Genomic DNA, 21,663 nt, shown 5'->3' with positions numbered 1-21,663 from the left:
GTTGTCCTACAGTATAGTCCTACACATTAAAACTGAGACTAGTGGAAAAAGGTGTAAGGGACCATGTATCTGTGCCTAAAACCCTGGGAGTTCCAATCAGTAATCACACTAGTAGGCATATGCACCTGAGCCAATAAAATGCTGTCTTAAAAACAGCTCAACTCTTAAAATTAAATGCCATTCCTAATTGGAAAACAAATCACAAAATGCCACTCAAACTATTTCATTCTGTATGTTTAAAAAGATTTTTTTTGCATCCCTCTTGCAATCTTTTAATCAGCAGCTGTGTACTTTACATACATGATGAGGGTGTTAACGTCAAAGAAAAAAAAAAAAGGAAAATGTTCCATAGAAATAAATGTAGTTTTGCTTTCTCTAGCTTGAATGCAGGACTCCAATTCATCCTCGATTCATTTCAATTCATTGTAATTCATTCCACAATTGAACTTTCTCTCGATATAACACAAAAGTTTAAGAAACTGCTTACAAAGGCTTTGCGAAGTTCTGTGCAACCAGCCTAGGCCCAGCTATGTGGACCTGGATGAATAAATGCAATTCTATTCAGATCTCTCACCTAAGGTAAGGAAAGTATTTTTCCTTATCCTCACAGAAATAAATGTCCTTGTGGAACAGAGCTCTGTTTCTTTATAGTTATTTTTGAATAAAGACTGCTAAAGAGGTCTTCTGTGTCCTGGAAATCTCCAAATTTTGGAGAAGAAGACTGATCACATATTTTTAAATATTTATCTGCATGTGGAACACTGGAATAGAGCTATCTTGTCAGTAGCAGGTGGCAGAAGATGCCTAAACATTCTTTGGACACAGTCCTATAGACACTTTAACATATTTGTATTAAAGTATAAGTTCTGTGCACTGAGTGATTATAAAAGTTATTCTAGTAGTAATGTTAACACATGCAAAAGTTTTTGAGGATTTAAAGCATTACAAGTAACCAAGATAGAAGGATTTGAATTCAGTGGTACCCCTACCACAAACTAGAAATGCATTTTTTTTCTACTTACCCAGTTTTCTAAGACTTTAGGATCCACGTAAGCATTTCTGCTCCAAGAGGAAGGACAAAAACTTGCTTGCCTACAGCAGAATCTTTCATCATCACATGGCTAAAGCACATGTCTTCACAGATGGCAGCTTTAGGTCAAGCAACAAAACCAGCCCCAGAACCTGCTACAGTGATGAACTCTATTTGATTTTTCCATTTATAGCTGTTTCACATTAACTGAAAAGCTATACAGTTTAAAGCTACAGAGCAATCATATCCTTTCCCCATTAGTGAGACCATTCTATCCAGAAATGCTTTTGGTAGCTACCATCAGTCTCATCCCAGAGTACATTTCCTCTCAGAGATAGAAGCTCTTTGGTTTGAGGGAGGGGCAGAAGACAGATGAATCCTGGCAGCTTGCTCACTCCCCTGGGATGGTACTTTCCCCAGGGGTCAAGCAAAAGATATATTCATGCTGAGCTGTGAGAAAGAAGGGCACTTCTGAAAGGAATATGGATTGTTGCCACACCAGGGGCTTAGGAACTGAAAAGAAGCATATTTCCCCTGTGAAAATGGAGGAATAAAATTAAGAAAGTATTACAACCAGATATTGCAGGGTGAAGAACAAAGGAAAAAATAAAAATGGCACTGAGTGAGCAGAGAAGTTACAGATGGATAGACTTTGCAAGGAACACTAGACTTTGCAAGGAAGATGTTTATTTTCCATGGCTGGATGTAAATGGGATGGTAATTCTATTTTTATTTTTTTTAACAAGTATTTTATTCAAACTTAGTTTTGTTTCTTTCTCCTGACACATTTTCTAACTGTGTGTTCATTGCACTGCTCCAGAAAGAAGCAAGAAAAGATCTAGTGCAGTTGATTTCTGTTTTGTAGCTGGAAAATGTTTGTTCCAGCCCATTCTTTGTCACTTCTGTCAGATAATTTGCAACTTAAATTAGAGTGCTGTTTGGTTTTTAACTCTGGCAACACCTGAAGGCATTACATAAGTTTTTAATTGCATCATGTATTGAGGAACAACTTGATGCACCTAATTGTTTCTAATTGACACGTTTTTAATAGGTGGATAAAAATTCAAAATAACAATGTTCAGATCAGTCATGTATTAGGCTTGGACAGAACACCTCTTTTCCCTTCTCACCTCCAAAGCACTGGTGAGTTTGGAGTAAATCAGGCTTTTTCTGGCAGTTATCTGTGTAAATCCAAAATCTTCATCACTATGATGACTAAGCAGATCTAAATTTCAACCCAAAACTACCTTGCAGACTCCTGGGCATAGTTGCTACAGAGATTTTAGCTTAGTTTTTTACTTTGTAATCTCAACTTTCACTCCAGAGTAGTCTGGGTCAATTGATGTTTACATTCAGTGTTTTCAAATAAAATCCCTGTGATTGTACTTTTGCTTTGAGACTATGTTTTGACTGCAGCATCTGTACTGCTTGTAATATGGGACATAAGTAAGCCTGAGGTACTGTATTCTCAGCCTGAAGAAAAAGTGATATCCTTTGTTAAACCCACTGACATCAAGGAGAAAGGGAAAGACTAAACATGCATTTTAAGCCTACAAATCCTTTTCAAGTTGGCATTTCCAGAGGAACTATTTTAAGAAAGAACAGGAATTATCAGGAAATTATGGGATTTATCATGGAAAATTTCACCGTCCTACTTTAGGTTATGCCTTTGCTGCAAGGATTAATACTCAGACATGTGAGTCACTCTGCAAAATCCTATCTAAGATGACGCCCTTGCTGATCCTTTGTGACCTTAGATGTATTGCTGATGTCCTCATGTCAGCAGTAGTGGCACACATGGTTCCAATTCTTTCACAATAAACCGTGGAGAAATGGGTCTGTCTTTCTGGGAACTGGATGTAAATTATGAGAAAGGACTAGTGGCATTTAGTCCTCCTGGTAAAGTGAAGAACACACACAATCAGAGATTCTTTTTTCAAACTGTAACATTAGGGAAAAAACCCCTCAGAAACAGAAAACTAAACTTAAGGAGAAAAACTTAAGGAGAGAAACAGAATGTCAAAATTAAAGCCAACAAACAATGGAAACAGAGAATCAAATCTTTATTCAGGGACATATCTTGTATATAAAATCCACCCAAATGAAATTCTTTGTAATGGCCTCTGACTATGCGTCCAAAAATGAGGAAGAGGAGTGCCTGAGGAACAGGTTTTTCTGGTGAAGGAGGAACTTGGTAGTCCTTCTAATACATGAAAACCAATTTGGCATTGACATAGGACCAGTTTTTAATTCTCCTTCAGGGTTGCAGACACAGATTTCTGTTGTAAAGTCCACTGGGGAGACTACTGTGAGCGTCCCAGATAACCAGAGGAAATGTTGTTACTCAAATAAGCAAAGACTGTTGTACTCCTCTGTGCTGCCTCTTCCTAATGCATTACAAGCATTATATTTGTTTCAGGTGTTTGAACATACTGTAGCTCCTTCTGGTTAAATTAAATCTCTACATTTTGTAGTTTCATCAGAACAAATGGCTGTAAGTGGGCAGCAAAACAAATGAGCAGAAGAATGCAGCCAATTTCCAAAGTGGCTTCAAAAGTCTAAAGCTTCAGCTCTGAGAGTACATACAGTACTAATAAAGTCCTTCACACATAGACAAGATGCAAACACCAGTGGTACACAGTGGGAAGAAAGTATAATAAGCTCTCCAGTATTCTCACAGTTTTTTGCCAAATCCTAAAAGTTTACTTAACTTAAAATATTTAGCTCCTTTCTTACAATTTTTGGAGCCAAGTCATTTATTGCCAGAGGAAATACACTTTTAAAAGATTTTGCAGTGTTCATGATTGCAAAGCAAAGCCTAATGAAAATATAACTTGAAAATTTCTTACAGGTTCAGGAGACAAAGAAAATGTAAACAACTTTCAGTTCCAATATCATGATTCTTAGGGCCTGGCTAATGGCTTTGAACACCTGAGGTTGCTGATACTGCAAACAGAATATTTATTTTATTCATAGCTATTAGATTCTTCTCTTTTTCCACCCTGCATCCATCCCCTTTAAGCAGATTAACTGTCCTAGAAATTTTATTGATTATGGATTAGACTTTTATGACTCAGTGGAAAACATTGCTTAAAAAAAAAAAAGTTTTCGAATAATTTCTAATACCCCTCTGCTCATATTTTTTTTTAAATGCATTTCCTTACCAAGAACATTTTGTACCATGTGTTAACTGCAGTACAGTAACTCAGGCTTCTTCGATTTCTCTGGATGATATCTTCATCTGGATTTATATAAAGAGGACACAATAGACACCACTTTTGTAGAATACAAATATGGTAAATGATGCCAATTTTTTTAATGCATAATGAATAACTTTGCTTCCTATTTGTCTTTTTTTTAATAGCTGTTAATCTTATTAAGTGGATATTTCCTCCCAAAATGTTTTAAATATAACTTATTTTGTGTTCTCTGTGCTGTTGAACATCCTAATTTTGTTCTTAAGTCACTGGCAAAATTCTGCATTGTTGTAACAATTACAGCACCAGTATCACTGTAATTGTTACTGTAGCAATTTGTAACTTGAAAATCCAGACCCAAACTCCTGCTTGCAACCTGCACCTAAGGCCTGGAAGGATAATTATGATTTAATAATACAAACAAATTCTTATCAGAAAAGTAAACTGAGTCCACTGTGACACCATCACTGAACAAAACTAAAATCTATGTACAAAAATTGTTTGCAGTACATTCTAAAATTGTGCATATGTATACTTGAGAGAATACCAAAAGTATCCTTTTGAAGAATCCTTTTGACACCTTTTAGAGAGTCACATATCTACCTGCCAGATACACTTATGGGTTCAGATCTCTGAAGAGAAACCATCCAAACCCTTTTGCAATGGGTAGTTGTTGATACCAGGTCTAGCTTGGGTAACAGCAAATAGTCTGAAGAGCAATAGAAATATCTTTAAATCACAGATATGCTTTCATGGCTCTTGACCCACTTGAAAGGAGTGGGATCATTTACCATAACATAGAATAAAAATTCCATGTAACAGTTTAATCTACAAATTATTGTGTCATTCAGATAAAGAATCACACTGGTTGTTTCCAAAGGAATTCTAAGAATTAAGGTGACTTTTCTAAACAGTTTGTTGCATTCTACCTTGCTTGCTTTTGTATTAGCATTGTACAAATAGCATAGGAAGCCTTCTGTTTGTGTGGAAAAAAATCCCCAGCCAGAAGCTATGCAGCTGATGACTAACATCTATGTTATAATTCTGATGTGACTCTAGTTGTGATAGACTTCTGATAGACTTCTGAAAGAGACACCATAATTTTGAAAGTTCTCTTTGTATTAAAAATATAGCTTATCTTTATTCTAATGCTTACTTAGACAACTGGGATTAAGATGTTAAGGCAAACAGTGTCTGTCTAGTCTGTCTAGCTGCAGAAAGCTGTTTGAATACAAAATGTTCACTATAGCAAAGATGTAAGCTGGCAAAAGTTTTAAAAGAAATTTCAGCCTCCCGCAAACAATTCCGAGATCATGAACATTGGGGAGATATTGAATCCTTATTGCAAAGAATGAAGCAGGAATTAAAGCTGATGCTTCTTCAGTAATTATTTATCTAATGCTCAACATCATATTGCTTTGAGTGGCCCTTTCATATACACCCTTGTATCTTCTGTCTGTGTTGCATCTTAGGTGAATGATGAAAAAGCTTAAAGTGAAGAAGACATTTAATTGGAAATTAGGCAGTTGTGATCCTGACCAGAAACAAAACTTCTGATCAGGCCACTCAGACCAAAGAGCTTAGAATTGGCAACATCCTGAAATAACAGAATATTCAAATTTCACACTTAAAAGATACTTTGAGTTCCCCTTTCAATCATGTTGCTATGTAGACTTTCAGGGTCATGTGACCTTATTTGATATGGAATGGAATGCAATCACAGAGAAATGCACTTAAACAGTTAAGACTTAACACTTGAAATATTTAACGACTACAAATTCTTCAGATGTTCTCCACCTCACCTTCTCCTCAACAAAAAGAGTGAATCCCAAACTGAACAACCCTATGCAAACTCTAACCATACTGCCAGCCTGAGCTACGAGCAACTTAAACAAGAGAACAGAAGCCAAACTTTGCTTTGCATCAGTTGTTATGGACAATCAGAACTAATAACAGCATTCAGAAATAATTCTGTAAAAGATCTTTCTAGATTTTAAAGAATTACACAGAAATTCAGGCTTGCTGATGTTAGAAACAGTCTTGTAGCCACTTCCATAAAACTGCTTTGCAAAGCAAAATCAGTCTGTTTTTCTTTCAGTCTGTCCCTCCCCCAACCCTGCCTGTAGTTTCCCCTTTCCTTAGTCTTCACTTGTTTTCTTGTACAGGTCATGACAACATATCCTTTTACTCTCCAAATGCAGGCTACTGCTCTTTCAAGGGTTATCATGGTGGCAATTAGGTCACCAATTTCATTTTTCATAAGCTGGTGAGCTAACAGTTATTTAGGTTGTGGAACTGCCCTCCTTTCAGGGCTGGAAAGTAATTTGCACTCCTTTGTGCTCTGCTGCAAGTTGGCACAGTTGCTCTTTTATTGCTAAATCCTGCTTATGCCCCTGCTTCTGTGCGTGTCGTGTCCTCCCCCTCATGACTATATTTTTGTCTCTTTACTTAGTGCACTTTCTATGCTTTACTTTTCAAAATCTTTATAAACTTCTGGATGTAGAGCCTGAAGGTGCTATCTCTGTATTTCAGATTTTAATGCTGCATTCATCCATCACTTCAGTAGGCAGCCCCATGGCTCCCAGTGTCCCCCGTGGGATTTCAAAATGTGGATCTAGAGCATCAGAACACTCCTTTAGCTTGTAGTGAAAACTGTATGAGTGCAAAGAACACTGAGATGTTTGGCAACAGGTCAGAGCTGTTTTATAACTATGAAGGTATTCACAGACATCAGCTTCCAGGTACTCCTTCTAGATGAGCTAAGCATTTGTCTAGGCCTAAGAGAAAAAAATTCTGTGAGTATTTTAAGGACTGAGTGCAAACACTTTCTGCCAGGTTTGCCTTTGACTGCAGATATAAATACTTGCCCTAACACAGTACTTCACACTGTGCTCGTGGGCTTGTGGAAGTGACATGAAAAATAAGCTGTGTGCTGCTCTGCCTGGATGAGCGTGGTGCTAACGTGGCTGCCCTGCTGCTGGTAAAATGCTGGCTTCTTGCAGTGCCTGTCCTGAGCTGTGTGTAACAAACACAAAAGGATGACACAGATAAAACTCTCTCATGGATGACTCATCAAATCTAATGGAATTATTGTCACTGGAAGATGGGCTCAGGGAAACAAGTGTTCTAGTGCTTCTGGCCTACCATTGATAATTCTTTCAGTCTCTGTTGAAGCCTCATTTCCAGACCTGCTCACACTAATTTAGAAACAACCTCTTTCCTAAGGAAAAAAAAAATCTTACATTTTTTCAGTTTATCATAAGAATGGGAACTGGCAAACAACTGCTGGTTTGTTTTCTCTTCCTCACAGCTTTTTCAAGAATTCCCTGATATCATCCTCTTCCCAAGCTGCTACTCCTTCTCACCTCTCCTTTATGAGGCTGCTTCTTCATCTGCCTTGAGTCTATGTGGTTCGGTCCTTCCTCACAGCCTCACTCCTTGCTGTTGCAATTACACACTCCCTTTCCCTTAAGTTGAGATGTATTGACCAAAATTTAGAAAATCAGATAACAGTTTTCAGCAGAAGTACTGGTAGGTGTATTCCAGCAGTGCAAGAACAGAAGGTGCTTCCCAGACTATTATGCTGTTGACTGACAAATTCCAAGCAGAAGTAGGGGCAAATTCAAGTACAAAGTATTAATTGTGACTTCATCTTGCTGGGAGATTTGTGTAAGATTTGCTCTTCTTTTACAACAGCACACTCAGGATCTATACATCTTTGCAGTAAGTTTTCAAAAGGGATTATTTATTTTGAAAACCTTAACTGCTATACCTAAATGCACAAGGTAAAGAGATACAGTGCCTAGAAAGTTTGTTTTTCTAGGCTATTACCTTGATTCAATCACTATTATTTATATATATACATCAATATAATGAGATTTTTTACATCCTGCTTAACCCTTACATTTTATGAAATAGGTAATTTATCTTATCAGTTTATGATACTGTGCCTTGCCCAGAGGACATATTTATTGACTCAATGACATGTCAAGCAGTAGGTGCTTTAAGTATTTTCATTCTATTTCCTGCTACCTAAGTATGTGTTGAAGTTTTTTCATAATTACACACTACTGACAATTTACTGATCACTCTGCTATTTTATGGGTACCTTCAGGATCTCCTGTAGCACAGATGTGAGCACAGGGCATTATTTGCTTGACTTGAAGCACAGTGAAAGCCACAAATATGGATCCTAGTTGTGAACATATACATCAGCCAAATAAGCACCTACACAATTTTAGGGGACCAAAGAAATACACTGGAATTGGTATTTCACAGCTCCCATTTCTCAATGGTTTTGAACAATTTTTAATTTATCAAGGTGGTGAAATACCATGTGCAAGACCTCTCTGCATGGTGCTGTTATTGCCAAGCCTATGGTTTAAAGTAGAGTTGTGTGTGCCGTAAGATTTGGATTTTCCCTGAGGGATCAGCTTGGGGAAAGAGTACTACTAACATGAAACATTCAAAATTACAGACTCTGAAGTAAAAAGCTTATTAGACACTTAGAAATCTTAGTATTTTTTATTATTTATAAAAGGCAAATAAGCAATTATGAGTATCAAGGGTTTGCTCTTTTTGCTTCACATGACTAACAGATGGGTGTCTAACTGGAGAAAAACAGTTGTCTGAGTAAAACTGAAACTCACTAATACTCACAAATAAAACTAAGAAGTGGTCAACCTTGAAATGTTAAGTATTTAACAATACCTGGGAAAATTACAGAACTTCTGCAAAACCCATCAGCCTTAAGAACTGCTTAATGCCCTTCACATTTCTGCAAGCAAATACATTCTGCTTTTATTGAGGGAGAAAAAACACTGTAATTGAAGAAGGTTGGTTTTCTTCACATTAAAATAGTAGTGTTATTTTTCCTCCATCTTTCCTACAAACCATTATTACTTCTTTGGTGTGAATGTTGTCACCGGCAATGCAGGAAAAAAAAATCCCATCTTGCTTCTCCTCTCCTAATGCACCTAAGGTTAACTGTGTAACTCAAAGTCTAGCGAAAACGAAGCACACGAAGAAAAGCCCACAGAACAGTGCTTAAAGGAAGAGTAAGTTTCAGACGGAAATATTTCTGTGTATTCAAATACTAAGCTGTGGGGGCGCATCACCCCAGGGTTCTCTGAGCTGGGGCAGATGTGGCTGTTTCTGAGATGTGTTTCTGTTCCATACTTTATGCCATTACTTAACAATAGCGTAGGTAACAGGCAATATAAATATCTTTCACAGAATCATTGAGCTTGGAAAAGACCTGAGATCGTCGAGTCCAAACGACCGATCACCACCACGTCCAGTAGACCATGACACTGAGTGCCACATCCAGCCTTTCCTTAAACACCTCCAGGGACAGTGACTCCACCATCTCCCTGAGCAGCTCAGGCTAATGTCTAAGCACACTTTCGTGAAGAAATTCTTCCTAATATCCAACCTAAACCTCCCCTGGTGCAGCTCAAGACTGCGTCCCCCCGCCCTGTCGCTGGTTGCCTGGGAGAAGAGACCCCCGCCGGGTTACAGCCTCCTTTCAGGCACTTGTAGAGAGCGATAAGGTCACCCCTGACTCTCCCTTTCTCCAGACTAAACAACCCCAACTCCCTCAGCTGCTTCCCAAAGGACTTGTGCTCCAGATAAGACATGCGCTCTTCCTTAGCATCTAGAACGGGGAAAGACGCGCAGCGCCGCACACGTCACTGGGGGATGAGAGATGCGCTGCTTGGTCAGAAATTTAACAAAATATTTCGATTAGCGTCCGCAGCACAGCTGCCTGACACCGAAGAGCTCTAAGACAAGTCACACCAAGGGAGAGAGGGAAAAAAACCCGAACCGCAGTTTCGAGCTCCGTGCCTTGCGGCTGGACCCCGCCAAGGGCCGATGCCGGTGGCACCGGGCAGGCGCAGCGCGGGCCGGGCCGGGCCGGGCGCGGAGCGGAGCGTCGGCCCCGGCAGGGGCGGTCCCGCGGCCCCGCTGGGCGGGCGGGGGCGGGGCGGCGGCGCACGTAGCCGTCCCAAGATGGCGGCCGCTCCGGACCGGGTTGCGAGGGCGGCAGCGGGGCCGGCGCCGGCGGGCGGGCGCTGAGCGGGGCGGCGGCGGGGGCTGGCGGCGCTCGCCTCGCCTCGCCTCGCCTCGCCTCCCCGCGGGTTGCGGGGTAGCTTTCCGCGCGGCCACCAGGCTTCACCATGCTGCGGGGCTAGAGCCGCCGAGGCGCCGCCGCAGCGCAGCGGGGTAATAATGTTAACAGAGGTAAGAGCGCTGCCGAGGAGGTGCGGGAGCGCGGGGAGCGGCTCGCTGTCCGCCCGGGCGCTCAGCGCCGTGGCTCAGCCCTCCGCCGGGGCCTCCGAGTTGTCTCGGCGGCTGGCAGTTTTCCCCTTGGCCACGGAGGGCAGAGCCGCTGGCCGGCTCGCCCAGGGCAGCGCCGGGCCCCTCTTATCAGCCTCCGTCCTCTCCCGGCAGGGCGGGACGGGAGTGGGGCGCTCCGGCTCCGCGGCGGAGCCCGGTCCGCCGTGCCCGCTCCGTGCGGCGGCTGGGCCCGGTCCCTGTTCCGACGCGGTCCGGAGACGGCCGGGCTGTGCTGGTCGGTGAGGGCCCGTGGGGCCGCGCCCCGCGGCGGGCCCGTGTCTGGAGGAGCGGAGCGGAGCGCACCTGGTGAGGGGGAACCCTCCTCGGCCCTGGGCTGCGCCGGGAAGGTGCCCCCACCTGGGTCCCGCTCTGGCTGCAGCCCCTCTGGCCTCCTTCTCCGCGATGGCTTCGTAAAGGCTCCGTGTTTGTTTTCTTGGAGGGCTTAAGCGGAGCGGTTCGGCTGTGCTTGCAGGAGTTTGTGTCAGTAGGTAATCCTTAGAAGTTGGCTGCCCCGGTTCACCTCTGCCTGGTGGAGGGTTTCTGTCCCGGAGCAGCTCGGCTGTGAGGCAGGCAGGTATTTGAGGATCAGCGTGAGCTATAAATGTCTGCTGTGTCCAAAGGCGTTCTAAAAGGTGGAATCTGGCAGTGCTTTCCAGTTGCTGGAAATTAAGACTTTACCCCGTATTCTGTCTTGTCTATAAAGAGCAATTGATTTTCTATTTTTAATGTCAGCAAGCTTTCCAACACCTGAATCTTTTAGCTTTACTTTCCTGAATGGTATTAAACAGTGTCTTCCATGTTTTAATTTGCATCAGTTCAAAGTTTTAGGGTATTCAGAAAGCAGTTCTGTAGAGCCATGAGTTCTCAGATTTCCCCAGGAGGGTAAAATTTGCAGAATGAGTTAAACCTGTAAAAATATATGACCTATTTTTGAATTGAGGGTATTTGGTGGGTGGTCAGGATTAATAAGCTGCATTAAAGAGAGTTGGTGAGTGTGATGGCTATGACTATTAGCCATAGTAATTTAGATTATTTTAAGGGCAGCATAGAATGTTCTGGGTCGGTGCCTCCTACTGGACTGTTTGTTCCTTTTGGTGGTGGCTGTGTGTGCCCATCCAAGACATGTTATCTTGGAACTGAGTTTTCTTTTTTTTTTAACAGTGTTGAAATTCTGTGAGTAGCAGTGTGGATGACAATCCATTGGCTTTTTGAGATAAAGCTTAGTGATTTCATGTGCGATGACCAGTTATGACACTTATCCTTGGTGTTAGGAGGAGAGGGTTCTGATGTTCTCTTCTTCTAGTTCCTGTACATATGTTGCTTGTAGATGCTTCAAGGTGAAGTGTTCCAGTCTTGAGATGAATTTAAATTTTAAGGGAGTCTAGCAAAAGTTCAGGCCCTGCCTGCCTGAAAAGCAGTTGTGGGGAGTTCTTCAGGCTGTCAGGAATGCCCACCTAAGGTGGACTGGAGGAGTCCTTTCCCTGTGGGCTTTTCTGGGTGTTCCAATGATGACTTAGTAGCTACAGCAGCCTGGGGAAGCTGTGCACAGTTGCACCAATGAACCCTTACTACCCTTTGGAGGAATATGCATATTGTTTCAAGTCTACTGATATGTGATTTCTTTTTATATGAAAATTGAGATTGACTGCATGGTGAACTGACATTAGAAGCAAAAACTGTGCTGGTTTTTGGTGCTGGATGTTTATGGCCTTGTCCAGTCTGTTACTGTCTAGAGTGGCTGGAATCACTGTAATTTTGTTTTTAGCCATTAAAAATTTAGATCCACTTCCCCTACTATAACTGCTAGTTTTATAACTTACCGATATAGAAAATATTTTTTCTTAAATAAGTTTAAGAATGAAGGAAGGGCAGATCAGGTTTTACATGTATTGTTATCATGCAGTAACATAGTGTTGAGTTTTTCAAGGTCAGTTTCCTACATCCTTTGACTGTATTGGTATATGCAGACCCCAGCAGACTGGTTTCAGTTTTGTGTGGATGCAGTTAGAATTAGGACTTTGTAATCAGTAATTTCAGGGGAAGATCACACTTCCTGTCAGGAAAAAATACTCTGTGTGGTTTTTATTTGGCCCTTTCTGCCCATCTTATTTTAGTTGTGTTCAAAACTCATGCTATTGAATCCCAAGCACATACATTTATTTACCTAACTGGCAAATGGCACTTCCAAATTTTCCACCATAAAACTTATTTCTGCAGTAATGTTGAATACATTCTGTCAGCATGTGTTTAGAGTCCTGCTGTGATGATCATTTCCCTAGTCTGTTGTGTTGGCCATTCTGTGCCTTTTCACTTGTTCCCCTTTTCTCGTTCATCAGATGTCTCCTCTGCTTTCCAGGCCCGTGTGGCCTGTTCCCGTGTGACTTACTGCCTCAGCACTTTCTCATCTGCAGAGGCCATGACACACACAAGTTGCAATGGTCTTTCGCTTGTCTTTTTGGACAAGAATCTTTGGGAAGCAGTTGGTGTTTTACAGCTCTGGCTCTTGGTGGTCAGTAGTGTCTTAAATTCTGATGGACCAAACATTCAGTAGGATTTTGACTTAACTTACAAGAAGTTTTAGATGTCTTTCAAATTGATGGTCTGTGCTGTCTGCATTTGCAGCCTGTGTTGTCTCTGAAGAGGGCACTTGATCTCAGCTGAGAAGTAGGTTCCTTTTTTTTCCTCCCCAGCTACTCATTAAACTACTTTGAGATGCTTAGGGAGGACTTCAGAATTTGTCAGCAGCTAAATTTTTGACAACTTAATTCTCAGTTTAGCAAGAGTAACTTGTTGCAGTACTAGTGACAGTTGAGAAGGTTTTTGAAATTTGACTTTTTTTTTTTCTTATCCACAACTAAAAATGAGCCATACTAAATGAGCTCTGACATGTTGGTATTTCTTGTTATTGCAACTGATTAAGATAATTCACCAGCTACATGTAGTATTTTCTTTCCATTAAGCAATCTACATTTTGTTTATAAGAGAGGTTTAACAACCTTTTATTTTTTTGGTTAAATTTTGTTAACTACTAGCCATTGAGAACTGTTTCTGAGCAAAACCAAGCAAATTAGCCTGATTTTTAAGAATAAAGGTTGACTCAGCAGCTTAACTTGCTCTAGAATAATAGTGAATTAGCCCTTCTGCAACAGTAGCACATTGTAAAGTATATTAGTACAGCTATGAAAGAGGCAGAACACAGTTAACTGCTTGATGTACTGTAGCATTAACTTTTTCTGTTCCTTGATACATGTCAGTGGCAGATTGCTCTGGTGCTTTATGTGTGTGAACTATGTTCCGCTGGTAGAGCCATTTAAAAATGTGTAGACATTTACCAGGGTGCTGAAATAAATAAGTTTTCTGTCCTTTTGTGAAACTTGTGTGCTGGGCTTTCTTTAGTGCCAGTGTTTTGCTGGATGAGATCTAGTTGGAGCATTAGCTGCAAGCCCTTGGGAGGTAAAATGCCTCTTTCTCCTTCAGTGTTTTCTGTCAATGAGGTTTCCCCTACAGCTGGTCTGTGTTGTGTCTCTAATTGTTCCTATTAGAGCTCTTTTAATAACTATAATTTGTGAAGTGTCAGTTGAAAGTATGTGAGAAATGATAAAATTAAGAAAACGAACCTTTTGCAAAGAACAGTTATCATATATTCCTAAGTACTAGCTTTTAAATATTTTGCTGGCTACTAGTAAAACAGTGTCTAAACACTCAGGACTATTCTTACAGTGTACACTTGGGCCTAAACTGCTGAGACTGAATGCAGAGTTCTGCAAAAACTCCAAAATGTCAGTCTGGACTGTTCCCCAAAAGAGCGTGGAAGAAGAAAAGCATGAAGTTCCTTACTTCAACAAAAATAGTAATAGCTTGTTGGGTTAGATAGCTGAAGGAGCTCCAAGCGATGGTTTCCTCTGTCTGGTTGCACTCTAGGGAGTTATCTCTCTTTTAAATATGTTTGTCGTCCTCTCCCCACCCTTACAAAGATGACAAAGCATGTTTGCTTTGAGCTAGTATTGGGAGAATTGCTATTATTAGCAAAGAGAAGTCATTGATATTGTATCTAAGTTATTTGCAACAGTGAAAGGATTAATATTTAGCAGTCTCACTAGCAATTTTCCCCATTGCTTGGTTGAGAATACCAAGGCTGGAATGATAGCAAAATCAATTGCAGTTGGCACTTGCAGTTATGTGAGCGAGAAACTTCAAGAAGTACAAGGCATTGTAAGCTTAGGCCTGATAGTCTGATTTCTAAATTAATACAACAAGGCTTTATTTTGTGATGTAAACATATTGACTAGTTTGAGTGAGAGCACTTTAGCCATGTTTACATAATTTCCGTGGGATCACACCTCAAAATGATGATAGCATGATGGTGATTTACAAGTTTGAGGTGAAATGTGTGTTTGTACAGTGAGTAAGCACAGATAATTGATATGTTCAGCCAAGGGGACTCCTTTTATAACTACCATTTGTTTTGGACCAGAAGTCAATTCCTACTCTGTCACAGTTGTAGAGGATCTGTTAAAGATTATTATTGCTCTAAAACAGGAGTGGCTGTAAAATCCTGAGAGAGTAGAGATGGATTTCTGAAGAAATTGCAATGTTGATTGACTTTGTGTTCTGTGTGGAATGAGATGTGATCTCAGTGTTGCAGTTAAAATAGTGTGAGCCAAATTTATTGGTATATTCTAACATTGACATTTTAAAAATATTTTAAAAGTCCCACCAATTTTTAACTAGTTTTTTTTAAGTGGGATGCTATGAAAAATTCATGATTTCCTAGCATGGAATATGGAATTTGACCACAGTGGTTAGTACAGTAGTTTATTTTTAAGCTTTTTTACCAGTGACACTGAAATCTTTTCAGTCCTGCTGTTTTGCCTATTTTCTCAGACAGTGAGCACAAGACTAATTTGATTTCAACCTCACCAGTTTGTCAGTCCACTAGTTGCCAGCAGGAGATGAAAATAAAATCATCTCTGCTGGCTTGAATCCCATTAAATCCCTTCATGCATCAGATGGCTTGTATGATGTCCTTTCTTCCACTTCACTTGGAAGGATTTTTTGATAATTGGAAATACGAAATTTCAAGATCTTTTTCTTTATGTCAGGTGGAAGTGGCACTGTGTTTGTTCATGTGAGGGCTCAAATGGCCTAATTAAAAGTTCACAGGTACCATTGATGTTCAAAATGCTTTATTCAGTATCCCATTGTGGCTGGAGTTCTGAGTAGGAGGATGAGCTTTGCATGCATTTTCTGTCCAAGAGCGTTCATAAGTTTGGGAACATTCTTTGAAGAGTATTAACTGCTTAAATGCAGTTTGCTTTTGTTACAATGTTATTTTTTAATCGTTTATTTCTGTTCCTTTCAGTTCTTCCCTTAATCTCATGCTTCTTAGAGGAAGGGGGTGATCCTGGTTCTATTTTAATCACATCTGTTCATGTCGGAATGTTTTGGTTTCAGAACTGTCACTATTGTAAGATTCTTGTTCATCAGTATATTTTTGTAATTCTAGGGAATGACTACTCAGCACTTCTGCTGGTGCCTCTAAGGCAGTGCAGGTTAGGCTATCTCTTGTGATATAAGGGAATGAACTTGAGCAGGAAGTTTGAATTGCTACATATCCTGTAGGGCACCCTGCATTTCCACTCTTCCAGTTAGTGCTGTTATAAAAGGCCAAGTAGAAAATAATCTAGAATAGCAAAATTCTTCCAGCAGCTGTCCAGCTGATTATGAAACAGTGCCTCAGACTTGGGATGATTTCTCGCATACCTCTTAAGTGATACTAACAGCAATGGAGAACAAATGTGTGTGGTTTTCCCAGTCACCCCTTATTCAGTATTTGGCATTCCAGGCTGCATGGATGAGTTGAAAATCTGGTGATGTACATGCCTTGGGGAAACAAGTGTGCAACCTGTGTTACTGTAGAAAGAGTGATTGCTTTGAAGTCTTGCTGATTGTCAGAATGGTCTTGGAACTGCCTGAGAGAACTTGGAGAGATGAGGGGGCCTTGCTTGTTGCCCTGCTGCTGTTCTAACAGTGGCTGATGCAGGCTGAGATATCTCTAAGTCTTGAGTCTTTTCTCATTTGTGAGGCCCACTTAAACCTTTACATTCCAAGTCCATTATAATAAATCAAAACTTTGTTTAGGTTGGGTTTCCCCAAAGTTTGTGGTGTTTCATACTGTTCTATCAGCTTACTTTTCTGAAACCTTGTAATGATTTTGTGATACCTTGAAAATAGTGGCATCAGTAAAAATTACATATATTCCTTATTCACTGTAGGACCTCTTTGTCCTTCAAATCACATCTGTATTTATATTTTTATTTTTTTTCTAAAAATCTACGCAAGTGGTTGTAGTTTACCTCTCCCCCAGTATATCTTGGTATATTTGTTACTGATAGATACCTTAATTTTTAATGAAACCTATTGGGGATTAAGGTATCCAACCTCTTTTAACATATTTGGAAGAAAAATACTTCTTTTTAATAGTTTATATACTCAAATGAGTATTTTTGATCATAATGTGAACAAATGGAAATTTCATTAACTTTGTAAAGCAAAATCATATACTATGGAAGTTTAAATCTTGTAATTTAATGCCTGAATTACAAATCTAATTTGATGGTACCTATAATGAAATGGTAATTACTTTTTATGCTTGTTTATTTCTTCTATAAAATTTAAAAAATCTCGTGGAGAACAAATTGGTTTCTGTGAATATAATTTTTATTGTTTTGATAAGAAGTTATTTACTTATAACATTAGGCTAGGAGAATAAAGTTTTATTTAAAATTTTCACATTTACCAAAGGTTTTCTCTTCACAGTCAGCATTTTTTTCTGAATTTAATGGAGTGCAGTAGGTGGGTTTAAAATAATTTGTCCTTACTTTGTGTATACAAGCACTTAATACTGGTACCTTGCTTTATGGTCTTAAAACTATGTACTTAATTTCTTCTTTAGTGGTTCATGCTTGACTTGCATGTGTGCTTAAAACTTTGAAAAAAATTTATGTTTATTTCTTTAACTTGTTTTTAAGGTCTGGACTTTAAATGGTATTGGTCTGTTTTTCAGTTGGCAGTTGCTCTACTGCAGCTTCTTAAAAATTCTTAAGATTATGAGTTAGCAATAGTGACACCAACAGCAAACAATATGTCTATGAATGTTTCTAAGCTTTTACATTACTTTATTGGATATTTTCCTTTATTGAATTGTCCAATTAATGATGGTTGACTGTTGCCAATCACTGTTTCTTTTAATTGTGCTTTATTTTTACTGGCACCTTTTTTGTTTAAAATATTTTTTCTCTCTTAACAATCTAACTATAACATGATGCTTGCAGTCTTCTTATTTTTCTCTCTAGATTTCTAGAGAATTGCCCAAAACTCTAATTTCCCTTATTTTCTGGTTTTTTTTTTTTTTTTTTTTTTTTTTTTTTTTTTTTTTTTTTTTTTTTTTTTTTTGTTTTTGATGCATTATACCAAATGTTGGGTTTTTTTGTTTTCCAGTGATAAAAGTAGCTGCATTGTTTCTGTGTAGAGTTGTGTACCTGGGTTGGTCTATGAATGCTTCCACCTTGCTGTCCACGTAGTTCTTCTTTTGTTTGTTCTTTTGTTTTTCTCATGTATTTCCCTCTTCTTTATTAATTTCTTTATATATTTTTGTTTTCCTGGTGCTGTCACTGGGATGGCCATATATTTTTCTTTAGAGGTCATCCATGCATAAAGATACTTAAGATGTTAGGAGTGCCATTTCATGTTTGACTTCACTGGATCTAGTTTGGCTGCTACTAAAGTGGTTTTCTCCCCTCCATCAGACACAAGCTGGTCTGACAGCTTTTTGTTTCAGGGTTTCAGGTCTAGCAGCTAAGTAGCAACTGCATGAAGAATTCTTTTGCCTTGGTGAACCAGTCTTGTGGAGGGATATGAGGGTGGGAACACAGAATAAGTTGCCAAATCAACAGCTGCATGGTTTGGCGCTCAGGAAGTGCATAGTATCAGTCTGTATTTCCTTCTGTGTAGATCTAAAATGAGTGAATACCCAAAATGATTCCTATTCTTTTGAAAACAGGGAATGTCACTATTCCTTCTGTGACTTCTGAACATATCTCTGCCTCCAGAAAAAATTACAAATAGGGTTTGGTAGTTCCAGTTAGGTTTCTTTTTTTGTTCTTGGCCATGTGACAATGATTGAAGTTTTTAGATATCTTCCCTAAACTTGCCTTGGGAGCTGGATATTCAAATGACTCAATTAGTTTAATCTATAATTAGTTTCAGTCTATAATCTTGAAGTGGCAAGAGTTGATATGCGATTTCTGTGGTTTCCTTCCTCTCCGAATTCATTGAAATTTGTTGGAAATATTCCATGCCCTTATGTATGAGAATGAAATATTCCAGCAAAAAAACTGTCCCTTGATATAAATGTTATTTGTAGGTATTCACACTTCCTTTCCCTCTTCTGTGTCTTCGTGGGAGAGGTAGTATGTTTTCCTGGGAGATATCCAGGAAATAGTTGACGTGCTGATTCTGGGCCCGGATTTTGTACAAAGAAGATGACTACTTGAGGCTAGAAGATTCATCTAGGATACTCAACAGGATCTTTGCTTCCACAGAGAGGCCAAATGGACAGAGGTCATGGAGCAGTCTTGGAAGAAGTCGTAGGAGGCTTCACTCATACTTACACTTACCTGCAGTGCTGCCAGCAGCATTCTGTAGCAAACCACTGAATAAAACCTGTGGAGTTTCTCAGGGTTGTGCAGGCAGCAAACAGCAGTTTTCTCAGTAATGGTGTTAAGGGAAAGGCAAAAATGCAGAGAGGACTGTGAAAGAGATTCATGGAGTGAGCAAGCCTTCCTGAAAGGGATGGGTGGGCAAACATCTCTGGAGAGCAAGCAGGTAAAGCACACAAACAATAAAGACTGGAGGAGGTAATGGAAAAGGAGGATATTAAATACATGAAGGGGAAAAACTTTATTTGTTTCTGTTACATTCCCATTACCTTAGTCCCATTGGAAAAAGACAGTAATATTTAAACAATTTCTCCTTCACTGATTCAAAGCAAAATCTGAATGCTTATTTGCTGTGTTGGCACTGTCCGTTCTGTGAAGAATTAGGCATCAGCTGCTTATTAAAGAGGTTGCAGATTTTTTGTATACTGTGAACTATTGGAAAACTTGCTGACACTGAACTGATCTCTTTCTCTTGCTTTATTTTGTCTAACTGTGTGATATTCTGTCCAGAAAAACAGTTGAGAGGAACAGTAAGTTTTTAGGCTTACTCTAGCTTTGTAAAGGTTTGTGTCACTTTGTATAACAGCTGTTTCCATGGTTATTTTGTCTTCATCCAGTAAGCATGCTTCATATGAAATTTGGCCCTGTAGGAGTTCAGCTGTACTCTCAGAGACCACTGGGAATTCCTAGTGAAATAGTGGTTGTGTCAGTTTCTGTATTTTATTTATATAACTGGAGAAAACCTGTGGCACTCAGAGAATTTAAATCACTGCATAAAATTTAAACTTTTGAAGAAAACAGTAGAGTAGCATCATGATCTTCAAAGGAAGGTGCTAGTATTCTCAGTGGTTTTAAGTTTATTAAAAATGGGATATATTTACACCTTGGGATCCTACTTGTTATTTGTGTACTGACAACAAATTCTTTGTGGTGCGTACTCTGATCTTTGGAGTTCTATTCTTAATATCCATTTCATTTTCCAATTTGTAGATTATGATGCTGATTAAAAAGCACTATACAGTTTTAAGAACTGTTGTGAAACTATCAGTACATTTTCTACAAGAAATCAGTTACAGTGAAAGGGTGATCATTGCAAGCAGGAGTACAAACTGAAACTAATTCATGATGCTGGCACTGACTGAGGTCTTGGAATTAAAGGAACAAAACAAATCTGCCAAAATAGTAAAATCTGTGAGTACAGTTGTTGGTAGCTGTTTCTTCAGAATCCAGTGTTTAGGCAGTAGATGCCTTTTATATTTTGGTGGTAAGAGTCTAGAGACTACATGTTTATGTTTGAAGACAAAGGTGAGCACCAGGGAGAGGAGGGAGGGGGTAATACTTTAAAAATGGTGTTACTTCTCAGTCACATAAAAGGGGGTCAGAATGTTAATTGGGAGCACCAACAAGCTTTCTAAATCTACCCTTCTCTTGGAGGCAAGTGTAGCCAGTGTGTGGCTTCATAATATAGATATATTTTATTTTAAAACAAAATCCTTTGTGGTGGAATTGGATTTTGTACATTGGTTTCCAGATGGATTTGTATTGTAACAGGAAGACCAAAACTGGACCCAGGACTCCAGGGATGGAGAGGAATGGTTCCAAATGGAGAGGAAGGTTCACTTTGCTGTCTCTGCTGGTGGCACTTCTGCTGCCAGAGGGTAGAATGCTATTGGCCACCTTTGCTAAATGGCATGCTGCTGACTCGTGTTCACCTTACAGCCCACCTGGGATGTCTTTGTGCAGAGCTGCTTCGCAGAGAGTGGGCCCCAGACTGTATTGTGGCCCAGGGTTAGTCCACCCCGGATACCAACCTGTGCGTGTTCTTGTTGGACTTGATGAGGTTCCTGTTAGACCCTTTCTCCAGCCTGTTGACACAACTCAGAACCTGCCAGTGTAATGAGTGCTCACCCCACTAAAGGATGCTGTGCACCCTTTTACTGAGAGTTCACTGTGTCACATCACCCACATTGCTTAGCCATCATCAGTTCCATTGATCCACGAAGGTTCCCACCTGGTCACTGGCTGCACACTGAACTCTGTGCTGCTGATCGCATGTTTGCATCTGGCATTTTTCACTCACCTTGCAATATACTCGTCTGGCCTGTACCTCAGCAATTTAGTGATAAGGGAGCTGTGGGATATTGTGCTAAAGACAAAGTGCGCATCATCTAAGGCCCCGCCCTTGTTCTCAGCATCACTTGCCTCATCATAGAAACCACTTGGGTTGGTCAGGCATGATTTGCACTTGGTAAATCTTTTGGTTGCTCGGAACCTTCTTAGGGACTGAGGTGATGCTGACTGGCACATATTTTTCCTTTCTTCTTGGCCTGGACCTTCTTTCTTGCTGATGGTCTTTGGCTGCCAATACAGTCTGAGA

At 39.9% G+C, this 21,663-nt stretch overlaps 1 protein-coding gene across 1 annotated transcript in view; it reads left to right on the top strand.

The window, feature by feature from the left end:
* Nucleotides 1-10,358: 10,358 nt before the first annotated feature.
* The window catches only part of SNX13 (sorting nexin 13), a 65,714-nt gene continuing 54,409 nt past the window's right edge, over nt 10,359-21,663 (top strand). The window contains 1 exon segment of the mRNA XM_030968038.1: nt 10,359-10,470. Coding sequence (XP_030823898.1) covers nt 10,459-10,470 — 12 coding nt within the window. The 5' untranslated portion in view covers nt 10,359-10,458.

This window comes from Camarhynchus parvulus, chromosome 2, assembly GCF_901933205.1.
Source record: "Camarhynchus parvulus chromosome 2, STF_HiC, whole genome shotgun sequence".
NCBI classification, from domain to species: domain Eukaryota; kingdom Metazoa; phylum Chordata; class Aves; order Passeriformes; family Thraupidae; genus Camarhynchus; species Camarhynchus parvulus.
This window is presented reverse-complemented; position numbering and strand designations above follow the sequence as displayed.